Genomic DNA, 12,242 nt, shown 5'->3' on the forward strand with positions numbered 1-12,242 from the left:
CGTGGATTCTGTCGACAGAGCGATTATATTTCTACAGTTTTGCCAAATTTCAATTACTTCCTTCGTTGCTACATACTTATTATGCTGATAGTTCAACTGAGCTTCGTATAGATTTTTCCCCTTATTCCTGAAAAGCTATCCGGCATCGTCCGGCCGGATTCGATTTCCACCCCCACAGATACCTTGAATTGTACGTTAGTCTGTTCAGGTCCATGGAATGTCGGCAGGGAAACCTAATCCGACGTCATCTGTTGCCGAAGCATCCCGGGGTTGTTCTGTAAGTGCGAATTGCAGTATCTTGCAACTACTCGACAGCCAAGTGTACAAAAGAACGCCCCCGACGAGAATAAATTGCCATTTAAAATTACACCAAAGGAACCTTAACATTACCATGTGGCAATTCCACCATTCGGAATTCATTCCCGTTCGAAGCTACCCACATTTGAGCCCTGAAGATGGCGTCTTGAAAATTGTGTGATTTTCCTACATCAAAAACAAGGACACCCGACTTTGGGTTGCTTTGGCTGGTAATCATTCATATGCTGATATTGACTGAAGTATCAGTATATATCTATTCTCTACAGGAGGTTAGTACTTATCCGATGGCCATCTGAACAACACAACTAACCCAATGATTTGATGGCCAGTAATTAAACGTTCTTCTTCTGTCTAGAATAAACGACTCAAGCTTGAGCAGAAATGATCTGGAAGAGTGTCTTTCTGCTGAGCCTATTGAGCTCACTGAATTTCGCGGCTGCTTCTCCAAAGAAGCACCAAAAGGATGCAACAACGACCCTTGACCCGTCACCGTCATCTTCGGATGTATCCAATTCGTCCACTACAGCGCCGCCACTTCAGAGTTTCAATAACTCCATGCCACATACACCCTTTACAGAGTCTCCGACTACCACAGGTGCGCTGACAGCTTCTTCTATCGGAACGGGTATATCTCACGGAGGTGTTGCAGCCGGGGCGACAACATATCCCGCAGATGGAAAGCTTTACCATAGCGAGCCTGCTCCACATGTCCCAGCAGGTGGTCTCGGGACCAACGGAAGCACGCCCGTATACAATACGAAGAGCGATTTCGACTACGAGTCTTTAGTATGCATCCCACTAAATTGGCGAACCAGCGCTGTGAACCAGAAGCTAACCTACCACCAGGCCCTTGCCCTATACCAGGAATGGATTGAGCTTGATCTGTTCCAAGACGGACTCAGACGATTCAACGATTCAGCGTTCCAAGCTGCCGGTATGACTGCTGCAGACCGCGAGTTGATCGCGTTCATGGCCGAGCAAGAGACAGGCCACGCCACTATGCTCAGCAACATCCTCGGAGCCCGTGCTCCGCAGAAATGCAGCTATATCTACCCGTACACTAATGTCAAGGAGTTTGTCGACTTCTGTCAGAAACTCACTCGGTGGGGTGAATCCAGCGTGTATGGGTTTTTGCCTCATCTTGACTCTCGCGAGGCGGCCAATCTTTTGACTCAGGCCATCACCACCGAGGCACGACAGCAAATGATCTTCCGCCAGTTCGAGGGTCTCTTCCCGATGGTTGAGTGGTTTGAAGCCGCCATACCGCAGTCCTGGGGTTGGACGCTGCTGGCACCTTTCATCAGCTCTTGTCCTGAAAATCAGACTCGCTTGGTTTGGCAAAATTTCCCGGCGCTGATGGTGGTCAATCAGCCCGATCCGTGGATTTGGGGGATTTCGAGCAACTTTTCCTCCGCAAATAACGTAACAAGCGGGTATAATGCTACTGGGTATAATGCCACCGGGCATACTGCTATTACGCATAATTCTGCTGGGTATAATTCTACGGGGTTCAATTTTACTTCGAGCGAGGATCAGATTTCAAGACTCAACACGACTTCCGGGTTCAACCAGACTGCGGGACTCGGCTTCAATCAGACCACCGGAAACAACAATACTGTCGGGCCAGGCGTCAGCATCCCCAAGTCAATCAAAGGTACCGGGAAGTTCAACTCGTCTACATCAGCTAATGGGTGCGGCGCCTCTGTTAGCAAGGTTCGCCCATTACCACTCACAGCCCCGGGTCGGACGGTGCTGTTGCAGTGGGATCTTCCTGGGAAGAAAATTGGTCCCAACAACAGCTACATCACCACAACAGAGACGAAACCTGGTAGCGCAAAATACGTCCTTTGGGTGTCGCAGCTGAACGCTACATATACCCCGCTACACGTTATCAATGGCACCAACGGTACCAGCATCACCAACAGCACCAGCAGTATCAACGGTAGCAACGGTACCAACAGCACCGTTGATGGCATTCGAGGATATACTACCCAGCCCAACTTGGAGACGTACCAAGGTAACCCAGCTTTCAATGGTACCATTTTCATTGCTATCACAGACAGCGACCCGTACGTGAGCCCGTTCAATCTGAGCTTGATTAACCCACATGTGGTTGCCGGTCCAGCTTTGTACCAGGCTGGTTGAATGAGTGGTCAGCTCGTGTATTTACTGGGTGTGTCAAAAGTGCAGAGTATTAGCAGGATGATCAATTTATAAAAGTTTGCTTTCATATTAATATCCCATCTACTATCTATCCTAAGCCTGCGAAATAATAGATCTAAATGTAGATGTGGAAGCCAACTGGCGATCACCTTAACCCCGGGTTATCGGGCTTATCGCCGAGCCGTCAAACTCATTTCTCCACGTCAGTGTTTGTTAACTTTTTGACCTGCCACCCATTGTCCCTCCACACCAAGCCTGAGCAAGATGGAAGCTCCAAGGAATCGCAAACAGCGCCGTGCGGCAGCTGGACCTTCCTCTAAAAACGACGAACCCGAAATCGCCATGGCCCATCCCCCACGCAATGATCCAACCAAAAACAAACCAACCGTCGAGCGCACACTATATGACATCATCGCAGAGCGACAGAGCGGACTCCATCAAAAGGAGGGAGCAATTCCAGCTTCGGTAGAAGCACAAGGCATACCGCCACAGTCAGGGGGGGACCCGATTCGTGACAGTCGACGCGTCTGGGGAACTGGTCGACACCGACGGCGACATCAGCAGCCATCTCGCGTCAAATGCCTCACAAAAGAAGACCAAGAAACGTGAACAGGGTACAAATGCCAACACTATCAAACAATCCGACCCTGACTTCGAACCCGACAAACCCCTCCCACCATTCCTCGATACAATCCTCCTGTCCTTGCCTCTTACCACTCTCCACTTCACTCTGAGCTACCTTGCAGCCCACCAATACGCCGAAAGAATCGACCTGCCAAAACTCTTGAAAGAATCCGTGACAACTGCCTTCCCCCTCCTCACTTTATTCGTCCACCTTGCACATGGCCATATCATTTCCTTCAAAAAGCGCAGTTCAAAGAATGCAAAGGCAGAGACTGCTCCTCTTTCTTTGTTCCAATTGACAAATGAGAAATTAACATTTTCATTCCTACGAAGGTTGGTCTTCCCGCCTGCGCTGAAGACTCTGGTATTTCTTCCTGTTGCTGCGGTGCTGGGCGCGCACCTTATCGCTATCACGAATGGAGAGCCATATTATGCGGTTATGAAGAAGGCGCCTGCTGTCGGGACTATTTGGATTTGGTGTATTTTGGAGTTGTCGTTTGGGGCAGCTCTTTTTGGGGCATTGGGACCTTTGGTTTGGGGTGTTTGGTGGATGGGGTATGGTATTGTTTGAGGCTAGGGACGGAGAGTATGGATCTACCATGAAGAATGGTTGAGATGTACAGGAGTTGCAATGGGGAGGATCGGTTCAATGAGAATCGGAGATGAAAATCTTAAGATAGGTTCCATCAACCCCGATTTTGTGAAAGCAACAAGACGTCTGCAAAGATATTGATGTGAACTTTGAAACATGAACCACAACCAACGGGACATACCGAAGCAACCATGAAGACAGATATGGTACAATGGCAGCAGAGTAAATAAAGCCCCTTGTCCAAAATATCAATATTGATGTCAAATAAGTAGTCAATTCACCAGCCCATCCCAAGCGCACGAAACTCCCCTACAAATGTTCCAAAGTCCCAATGTCTGAACGCCAGCATGATCCCTTTCCCTACTCACCTGTCAATGCGACCAACTTCAGACAAGAATCATCGTCACTATTTTCGGTGCACGCAGACTCCGTCTAATTGTCATCATTCCTGCCTAACCTCGCCAGCCGGGAAGACCTCTAGCCTTGGCGTTCCTCTTCATCCAACCTTTTCTCACCGACTGTGACAGCCTTAACATACAGTGGAGCCTCTCCGTGGAGGCTCATCCAGGTCAACAACACACCTCCATCGATAGACATCCTTGTTCAAGTGGCTCTTACAAGGAGCGAGAGCGAGAGCGAAACTTCGCTTTTCCTGTTCATGTGCCCAAGGGATCCTAGTGGAAGTAATTGGGAGTTCTATAGATATACTACTAGAACTCCTACTTACCCTCGAGGACTGGTTGAGGGGCTTGCAGGGTTGTCCTTGATGCGATTGTTATTTTCACATGTTAGATGCATAGACAGCGCAAATCCACTCAATTTTGATTCGTATTTTGGAATCTGAATTTTCTCGGTACTTTGGTTCTGGACGTACCGACCACCTGGACAAGTTGACGCCTTGGATTTGACATGTAGATATTTGGGCCGAGCTTTTTCAGCGCGCATTTTTCAACGCACAGGTCAAGCTCAACAAATGCAAGTGCAATGCACTCGGCAGCACCCAACTAAAAAAATAAAATAAATATTGTAAATCCTTTGCAGGGTAGCTGGCCTCTTGATTCGGAAGATATTTACATGGGTTGACTCGGTACTTTTTGCTTTCTATTCATGACATCTTATTCTGAGTCATATGTATCAGTCTCCCTAGGGACCTTTGTATCCTTGTTTTCGCCTCATGCAAGGTGTGATTTTATATTTCTCCTTATACCCGAAGCAGGGCAAGATATTATAACCCCCGAGAAAAGCAAGGACACGACCTAAAAATGGAATCCCGTAGACCTGGTAGAGCTGACGTGCAAAAGTCCCATCGGGCCGATCTAACATCCCGAACTTCGTCAAGCGGATTGAATCCGTGAAAGGCGGCCCGCGGGACCCTATCCGATCCGGAAATAGCAAGACTTGAACACAAGAGCCTGGATGAGATTTGGGACAGGACCCGCTGTACTTGAATACCTCGTTACCTAATTGCCTACTATGTACTCCGTAGGTATGTACGTATGTAGCTACGTACGGAGTAGTTCCCTGCGAACTCTAAAATTCCAAGCAGAAACAAGGCACAAAGTAAACTTCCAAAACCAAGGGGTCTTAATGCAACCTAATCGGGACTCAATAATTAACCTATTTAGCTCCGTCGATCCCCGCGCCAGTACCAAGGAACCCCCTTGCAGGGAACCTTGGATCGGAACGTCCACGGTGTTCCCGAGATCCACCCGAACGCCTGCATAAGTATTGGCGCGGATGCATTTCATCGTGGGATTTTCAAGATCGTGACTCGGATTCGGATTCCGTACAACCTAGCCCCACGTACAAAGTACTTTGTTCGTTGGGACCTCGCATGTGCATGATGCGAACGGGATCGCCGCCGGGCCCTGGGATATATTCATTGCTTTTCGATTGTTTATACATCATATTTCTTCTGCGAGTTCGACGGATGCAAGCCGAGATCCGAGATCCAGAACCGAGGCCTTGGGCTGGGATAGGACGTGGGACTTGGAAGTGCGGTGTGGGATGTTCTAGAGTCCTGCTGCATGCTGTGGCTTTTGTGGCTCCGTGGTTGGGAATCATCTGGAAGGGTCTAGGCTCTTTACTTTCTACCTAGGTAGGTTCTTTTGCACCGTACTTTGGCGACTATATATTTGTCCATTAACTTGGATGCGGTATGATTTATAATGTCCAAATACAAATAGGTAGGTAGTACTATGTAGAGAACCCAGATACTAGGTAATGCTGATGTGAATGAATAATAACAAGTCCATTTGGAAAACCATCATAAGGAGGCTAGATCTAATTCGTAAAAGTAAAGATGTGATGACCGCCCGAAAACAAGAAGAAAAAGTAGATACAACAACCAAATGTCCGACAACGCCGTGATCTAACCCAAACGCCGTTCCCTGTCCCATTCACCGCACACTTCACCGCCGAATGAGTGCGATATATCTCATATGCATTGTTGGCAGTGCAAAGTACTGTGCCCCACTTTCTTGATTTAGACCGCAACCCGTCCCTCAGGAATGAGACTAACAGGTGACATCTCAGCCCCAGCGGGTAGTCCACGTCGGGCCGCGGTGGCTGCAGCAGAGCCCTCACCTTCGAATCGGGAAAGCAGAGACGCCACCATCTCCCGGTACGAGTTCATCTGGGACAGCTTGAAGCGCTGGATCTTTCCGCTTGCAGTGCGCGGGATCTCTTCCACGAATACAACGCCTCCATCGAGGGCTTTGTATCTCGCCAGCTGCTGGCGTGAATAGTTGTAAACTTGTTCGCCGGTTAGGCGGCGCACGGCTGGGTCGCGAGAGCGCACGACGAAAGCGCGTGGGACCTCGCCCACACCATCCTTGTTCACGCCTATCACGGCGGCATCAAGGATGCCCGGGTGCTGGAGGAGGACACCTTCAACTTCAGCTGGGGCTACTTGCCACCTGCAGAATAATCAGTATTTCTGTTCCGACGAAGAAACTGAGGTTGATAGACTTACCCTCGTACTTTGATAAGCTCCTTCGTCCGTCCAACAATATAATACTGACCCTGCTTGACGTACGCTATGTCTCCAGTCCGGAACCATCCATGTGGCTCCAGTGCGTCTGTGCGGCCCTTGTATGCAGTGAGCAGACCCGGCCCACGGACGTACAGTTCACCCGAGCAGTTATCACCCTGCACGGTTTTGCCATCTGGTTGCACCAAGCGGGCCTCGTACCCAGCAATACACCGGCCAATACTTCCAGGGTCACCCTGCTGGCCCCAACGAGTCTGGAATGTCACGCCGACCTCTGTCATCCCCCAGATCTGGCAAGCATACCCCATAGGGTTGATATGGCTGCGAAACTGCTGCATGGAGTGACCATCAATAGGAGCACCAGCAACGCCAACATAGCGCAGCGATTTCAATAGATCACCGATGGGCACGGATGACTGGTTGATAGCGTGGATGATAGCCGGGACGAGGTAAGTCTCGGAGATCTGGTACTTGTGGACAGCGGCCAAGAAATCATTGACCTCAAAGCGCGGCATGACAAACAGCGGGTGTCCGTATCGGACAGGGAACAGATGTGTCCAAAGCGCGCCAAACAGATGGAACATGGGCAGCGAGATGAGCCGGCTAACTGGATGCGGCACTTCGTAGTAGATAGTACGGTGCTGTGATACAAGCGCATAGTGGGACAGGATTGCTGCTTTGGGAAGTCCGCCTGTACCGCTGGTTGGATACATGGCTGCAGGCGTGGCTTGTGCGACGACAGGGTCCGCGAACTTCAGCCAGTCGCATTCACCGAAGCAGAGTAAATTGGCGAAATTGTTGTGCCGCGCGTCGCCATTCATGGCGCAGAATTGTCCCGCCGATGAGTATCCCAGTTCGGACCACAGGAATAGTTGTGCACAGTGGTCGATGGCGTGTTCGTCCACGAGGCAGACCTGCGCTGGGTGGATGCCTCGGGCAGCGGAGACGTCGAGGACGGAGGGGAGGGCATCGCGTGTTGTGAGGATCAGTTTAGGTTCGGCGAGGCTGAGGATGTGATCGAGTTCTTGGGGGTGGCTTCGGGGGTTTGATCCCATATAGACACCGCCGGCGCCAATTATACCGAAGAAGAGTGCGGGATATAGTATCTGTTGCATATGACAGGTCTGAGTCAGCATTGTTTCCTTTATTTTCCGGAAATCTTCAGTCCAATCTTGGATTTCTGATTTCTGATTTCAAGGATCCCTTTTTTTTTTTTTAACTCACGCTATTTCCCAAGTGTAGCAATACACAATCCCCTGGCTGGACATTATGGGCTTTCAGACCAGCAATCAAGGTCCGGACTAGTTGTCGGAATTGGGCAGCTGTAAATGATCGGGACGGATCCTCAGCATCAATAAACAGCGGTTGATTCTGGTTGTATGGCTTGGGGCCATCGAATGTGAAACTCAACAAGTCAGAGTAAGCTTCCTGGGGGAGCATATTGTTTGAAGACATAGTGTTCCAACCCATTGTAGAGTAGGAGAGATAGGAAATTGGAGTGTAGTATATAACCAAATCAAGTCAAGCGAGTCCCTCGGGGGGTTATATAGGTTAAATGTATATTCCATTTCGGTTTCCCTACTGATTTGATTTTACCTTGACATCCCCCGGCCTGTTCCACTTTGGATTTGGAATACATGCTTATGTAAGTACGCTAGTCCCCACCCGGGAACTGTAAGGTGAGATTTTATACACTTTGACCACTTGGACTATACAATAGAATATTAAAAAAAAAAACAAGGGAGCTGAAAAAAAGACCTGAAAAAAAAGAGTTGAACTCAAATCTCCAACAGCAAGGGAAGAAAGTAAAAAAGAAATAAAAAAAGCGAGTAGAATCATACTATGTCATAGAAAAAAGAGCACCATGGAGTTACTCCATCGTGTCTCCACCAAACATGTTTGACACTAAAAGCTGTTAGCGCCATCCATCGTGGCGGGTTTTGAAATCCGATTAATCAAATTAATTAAAAAATTAAATAGTCCAAAAATATTGTCCCCTTGAGAGCTGAGCCACATCAGATCGCCCTTCCGTGTCCCCGTGATTCCCCTCCCTTTCCTTGCGTAAGATATAGTTTAGAAATGGGGTTCATACTGCCTTGGAGGATCGACCGGATCGTGAGATATGCTCCAAACTCTAATCCCATGAACTCACATTCCCTCTTTAGGGAATTCCCAAAAAGGAAAAACGTCATATTCTTCAATGTGTCCCACGAGCTGAGATAGGGATGCTACTACATCCAATATTCCCGCCCTATTCGCCTAGAATATCCTTTCACATGGTCTATTTTCACCGTATCAGAGGCCTGAACAGACCTCTCCCCGCTCCTGTCATTTATCTCTGACGTACCTGTCATGAAGGGATGCGCTCTCCTTCCACTTCTACTGGTAGTTATGGGCCCAATATTCCAATGGATACCCAATACCTGCAGCTGATATTCAGTGGAGGCCATCTCCTCTTTCTCCTCCCCTGTGGAGTCATGGGAGTCTGAATCTGGGAGCGGCTTCCGCACCCGGATCCCGATCCAGATCGACTAAAGATCGACTAACGAAACCGTACTCCACACCCATCCAGGTTATGTACTGCGCCCGTGCATTGTTGCCAGTACCTCGGCGTTGGGTTATGATCATCGTAGGACTTCGCCTTGCGGTTGAGAGAAGAGTGGGGCGGGAATTGGACATAGCGCGAACATCCTTAGCTGTGTCGATGATCGACCGCGCGTTGAAGACAAAAGTCGGAAAAAAAGCAAAAATAAAAAAAAAACCTTCCCAACAAACATGAACTGCTGTATCATCCGGCGGGTTACTGCATTAACTCATGGCACGATTCCGCCACACCTCCAGTAGATCCATAGATCCACATTGGCATTGTTGATGGCGCTCCGAGTGCGCATCCGGTCGAAGGGACCTTTGGCCAGCCCACGCCATCCCTAGGCTGCAGATCGGTTGTTTTATTGAAGGATTTCTTGACCGTATGATCAGGAGCACTGGCCCATCATATCTGGCGCTTGCATCCCATCTGGGCTAGTCAAAGTAAACCCTGGTCAGGTTGCACTTGGCCCCGTGATATTGTTTCGGCAAATCTCGCCTTGACTGGCCCTCGGCTCGGTTATTGTGGAGATATCGATATGCTAATTAGGTTGCATCACACGTCAATGAGCTCATTCTCTGATCTCCCTTTCCGATTCATCCCCGGAAGGAGGTTCCACTCCCTCTTTGATAGACCGTCAAAGTTTTGACAGGCTACAGCGTGGGTCTTCCGGGAATTGCGTCAGATACTTCCCCGAGGTGTTGAAGAACCGAAAGCAGCTGAAAGCAAGGGAGTGGTATGGTTCTCTGATTGCTGATTGGCAAGAAAGACTTGCAATAGTGTGCAGTCTGGACCCCGAGGTGATAGTGTCATACACCGAGAGGGGAACGGCACATAGATGGGGAAAATAATGGCACAATAATAGGATCATATGCAATGCATTCCTGATTTTCAGAGCCAAACTCAAAAGAGAAAGGGAAAGGAAAATGGGCGAATAGGACAAGATGGGAAAAAGGGCATCGCGGTGATGCCCGGTGACGCCCGAAAGGGAAAGACGAAGCTCAATTGGGAAAGAAGGATGCGAAGACAGGAGCCATGCAGAAGGGGATGTGAGGCTGATCTTGGTGGGTTCAGGTGAGAACATTGAAGGGAAAAATAAATTAAAAAAACAAAGTCTTGGTCAACATTGATCATGATTCAAAAATGGAAGACTCGCCCTGGTTGAATTGTTAACTATTTCTTTCTCTTTTTCACTTCAAGGAATCCCCTGGCTTGATTAGTTCATACCCTTCCGGCCATCTTTGGAACTTTTTATATGAGTGTGGGAGAACCCATCATAGTTATGTCAGAGAAATCCCCCATCACTATGCCTCCAAAGGTGGTTGCGCGGCACTCACCGACTGTGAGCGAAGCCACTCTTACCAATGATAAAATCGATGAGAAGTGCTATTCCAAGGAAACCGAATCCTTACATTTTGACCTCTCAAAGGAGATCGATGTGGAAGCACAGACTCAGAGCCAGCGCAAACCCAAGTTGTTCGCATCCACCCGATATGCCATTCTCACACTATACCGGCGTCTTTTCACGCTAGTCTTCTGTGCCAACGTTGCAATGTTCGTGTACGTCATGAGCACGGAACAAAAACTCCTAGCCCTGGTCAATGCCACAGCTGCCAATTTGCTCGCTTGTGGTCTAGCCCGCCAGCCACTGGTGGTCAATGCTATCTTCGTGGTAGTATGTTCAATGCCGCGCTCAGCGCCGCTTCTCCTCCGTCGGATCGCCGCGAAGGTCTACCACTATGGTGGTGTCCATAGCGGCTGTGGAGTCGCTTCCCTGGTGTGGTACGTGGGGTTCGTGGGCGTGTTATCCCACCAATACTGGAAACCATCCGCGGATGGTCCGGATATCGGCGTTTCAGCAGCACCAGTTGCGTTAGCTTATGTCATCTTGGTCCTGTTGTTGGCAATCATCGTGGTGGCCCACCCCGCCTTCCGGATGAAACGGCATGATTATTTCGAACTGACCCACCGTTTTTCGGGCTGGCTTGTCGTGGCCTTGTTCGTGGCCTTGTTGCTCGTCTTCTCACGAGGCGCTAGCCAGGCCATGGGCCAACCATTTGGAAGGTTCCTTGTCGAACTGCCAGCGTTCTGGTTCTTGATGTTAACTGTAGCAGCCATTGTCCAGCCTTGGTTGTTCCTCCGAAAGGTCGCGGTGCGGGCCGAGCCACTCTCGACCCACGCCACTCGTCTGCACTTTGACCATGCTGTTACCACCTTTGGCAAGGGCATCCAACTCGCCAAGCACCCACTTCGCGATTGGCATGGTTTTGCAACTTTTCCTGACCCTGCTCCCGCAGGTGTCCACGGCAACCCAAGCTTCTCTTCTTTGGTGTCCAAAGCGGGAGACTGGACTGCGGAAACCATCCAGAACCCGCCTACCCATCTCTGGAAGCGCGGTGTGCTAATCTATGGCTTCGCATATGCCATGCGTGTGTTCCGGAGAAGTAATAGTCGTGACTACCGGATCCGGCATCGGACCCTGTCTGTCATTCCTGGGTGATGATAACCGACCTGCACTGCGTGTACTCTGGCAAACTCGTGCCCCTCGGAAGACCTACGGTGACGGGGTGATGCATATGGTCCACAAGATGGATGATGCCCCCATCATCCTGAGACACCGATAAGTGTGGGCGTATGGACATGGTGCCTATAATCTTGCAGCAAATCAAAGACTTTGACGCTGAAGCGGTGTGCGTGATCAGTAACCCTAGGCTGACGGCGCGAATCGTCTATGAGCTTGAATGTCGAGGGACCCCGGCATTTGGCCCCATTTTCGATTCCTGATTCATAAGATTATCTGTCTGTCTTTGGACCGTACATACCTGTTGTTCGATTCGTGTTGTTCATGGCCCCTTGTCGTTTTTTTGCTTTTGTTTTTGTTTCTCATTTAGGAGTTTGTATCTTTTGAGCATCTTGCCATATATCCTCTCCGGCTTGCGGCGTTTATTGGCGGTACATTGTTTTTT

The 12,242-nt window shown here is 49.4% G+C and overlaps 5 protein-coding genes across 5 annotated transcripts; 3 read left to right on the forward strand and 2 right to left on the reverse strand.

Moving 5' to 3' along the window:
• Positions 1-699: 699 nt before the first annotated feature.
• Positions 700-2,463, forward strand: N7519_005940 (ferritin-like domain-containing protein; the record flags this gene model as incomplete). Its single annotated transcript, XM_057292716.1, has 1 exon — positions 700-2,463. One exon carries the CDS (start codon positions 700-702, stop codon positions 2,461-2,463), a length of 1,764 nt encoding a protein of 587 aa, XP_057147527.1.
• A 282-nt stretch (positions 2,464-2,745) lies between these two features.
• Positions 2,746-3,090, forward strand: N7519_005941 (uncharacterized protein; the record flags this gene model as incomplete). The annotated part of the gene is made up of 1 exon (XM_057292717.1): positions 2,746-3,090. The coding sequence occupies one exon, from the start codon at positions 2,746-2,748 to the stop codon at positions 3,088-3,090; it is 345 nt and encodes a 114-aa protein (XP_057147528.1).
• Positions 3,091-4,226: 1,136 nt separating this feature from the next.
• N7519_005942 (uncharacterized protein) lies at positions 4,227-4,642 on the reverse strand (the record flags this gene model as incomplete). Its single annotated transcript, XM_057292718.1, has 2 exons — positions 4,227-4,371; positions 4,425-4,642. 2 exons carry the CDS (start codon positions 4,640-4,642, stop codon positions 4,227-4,229), a joined length of 363 nt encoding a protein of 120 aa, XP_057147529.1.
• A 1,540-nt stretch (positions 4,643-6,182) lies between these two features.
• afeA (adenylate-forming enzyme AfeA) lies at positions 6,183-8,159 on the reverse strand (the record flags this gene model as incomplete). Its single annotated transcript, XM_057292719.1, has 3 exons — positions 6,183-6,615; positions 6,672-7,795; positions 7,914-8,159. 3 exons carry the CDS (start codon positions 8,157-8,159, stop codon positions 6,183-6,185), a joined length of 1,803 nt encoding a protein of 600 aa, XP_057147530.1.
• Positions 8,160-10,582: 2,423 nt separating this feature from the next.
• Positions 10,583-11,776, forward strand: N7519_005944 (integral membrane protein TmpA; the record flags this gene model as incomplete). Its single annotated transcript, XM_057292720.1, has 1 exon — positions 10,583-11,776. The coding sequence occupies one exon, from the start codon at positions 10,583-10,585 to the stop codon at positions 11,774-11,776; it is 1,194 nt and encodes a 397-aa protein (XP_057147531.1).
• Between the last annotated feature and the right edge of the window lie 466 nt (positions 11,777-12,242).

The sequence above is a fragment of the Penicillium mononematosum genome, assembly GCF_028829835.1.
Source record: "Penicillium mononematosum strain IBT 11891 chromosome Unknown utg000003l:1.0-8172316.0:1.0-8177699.0, whole genome shotgun sequence".
Classification (NCBI taxonomy): Eukaryota; Fungi; Ascomycota; class Eurotiomycetes; order Eurotiales; family Aspergillaceae; genus Penicillium; species Penicillium mononematosum.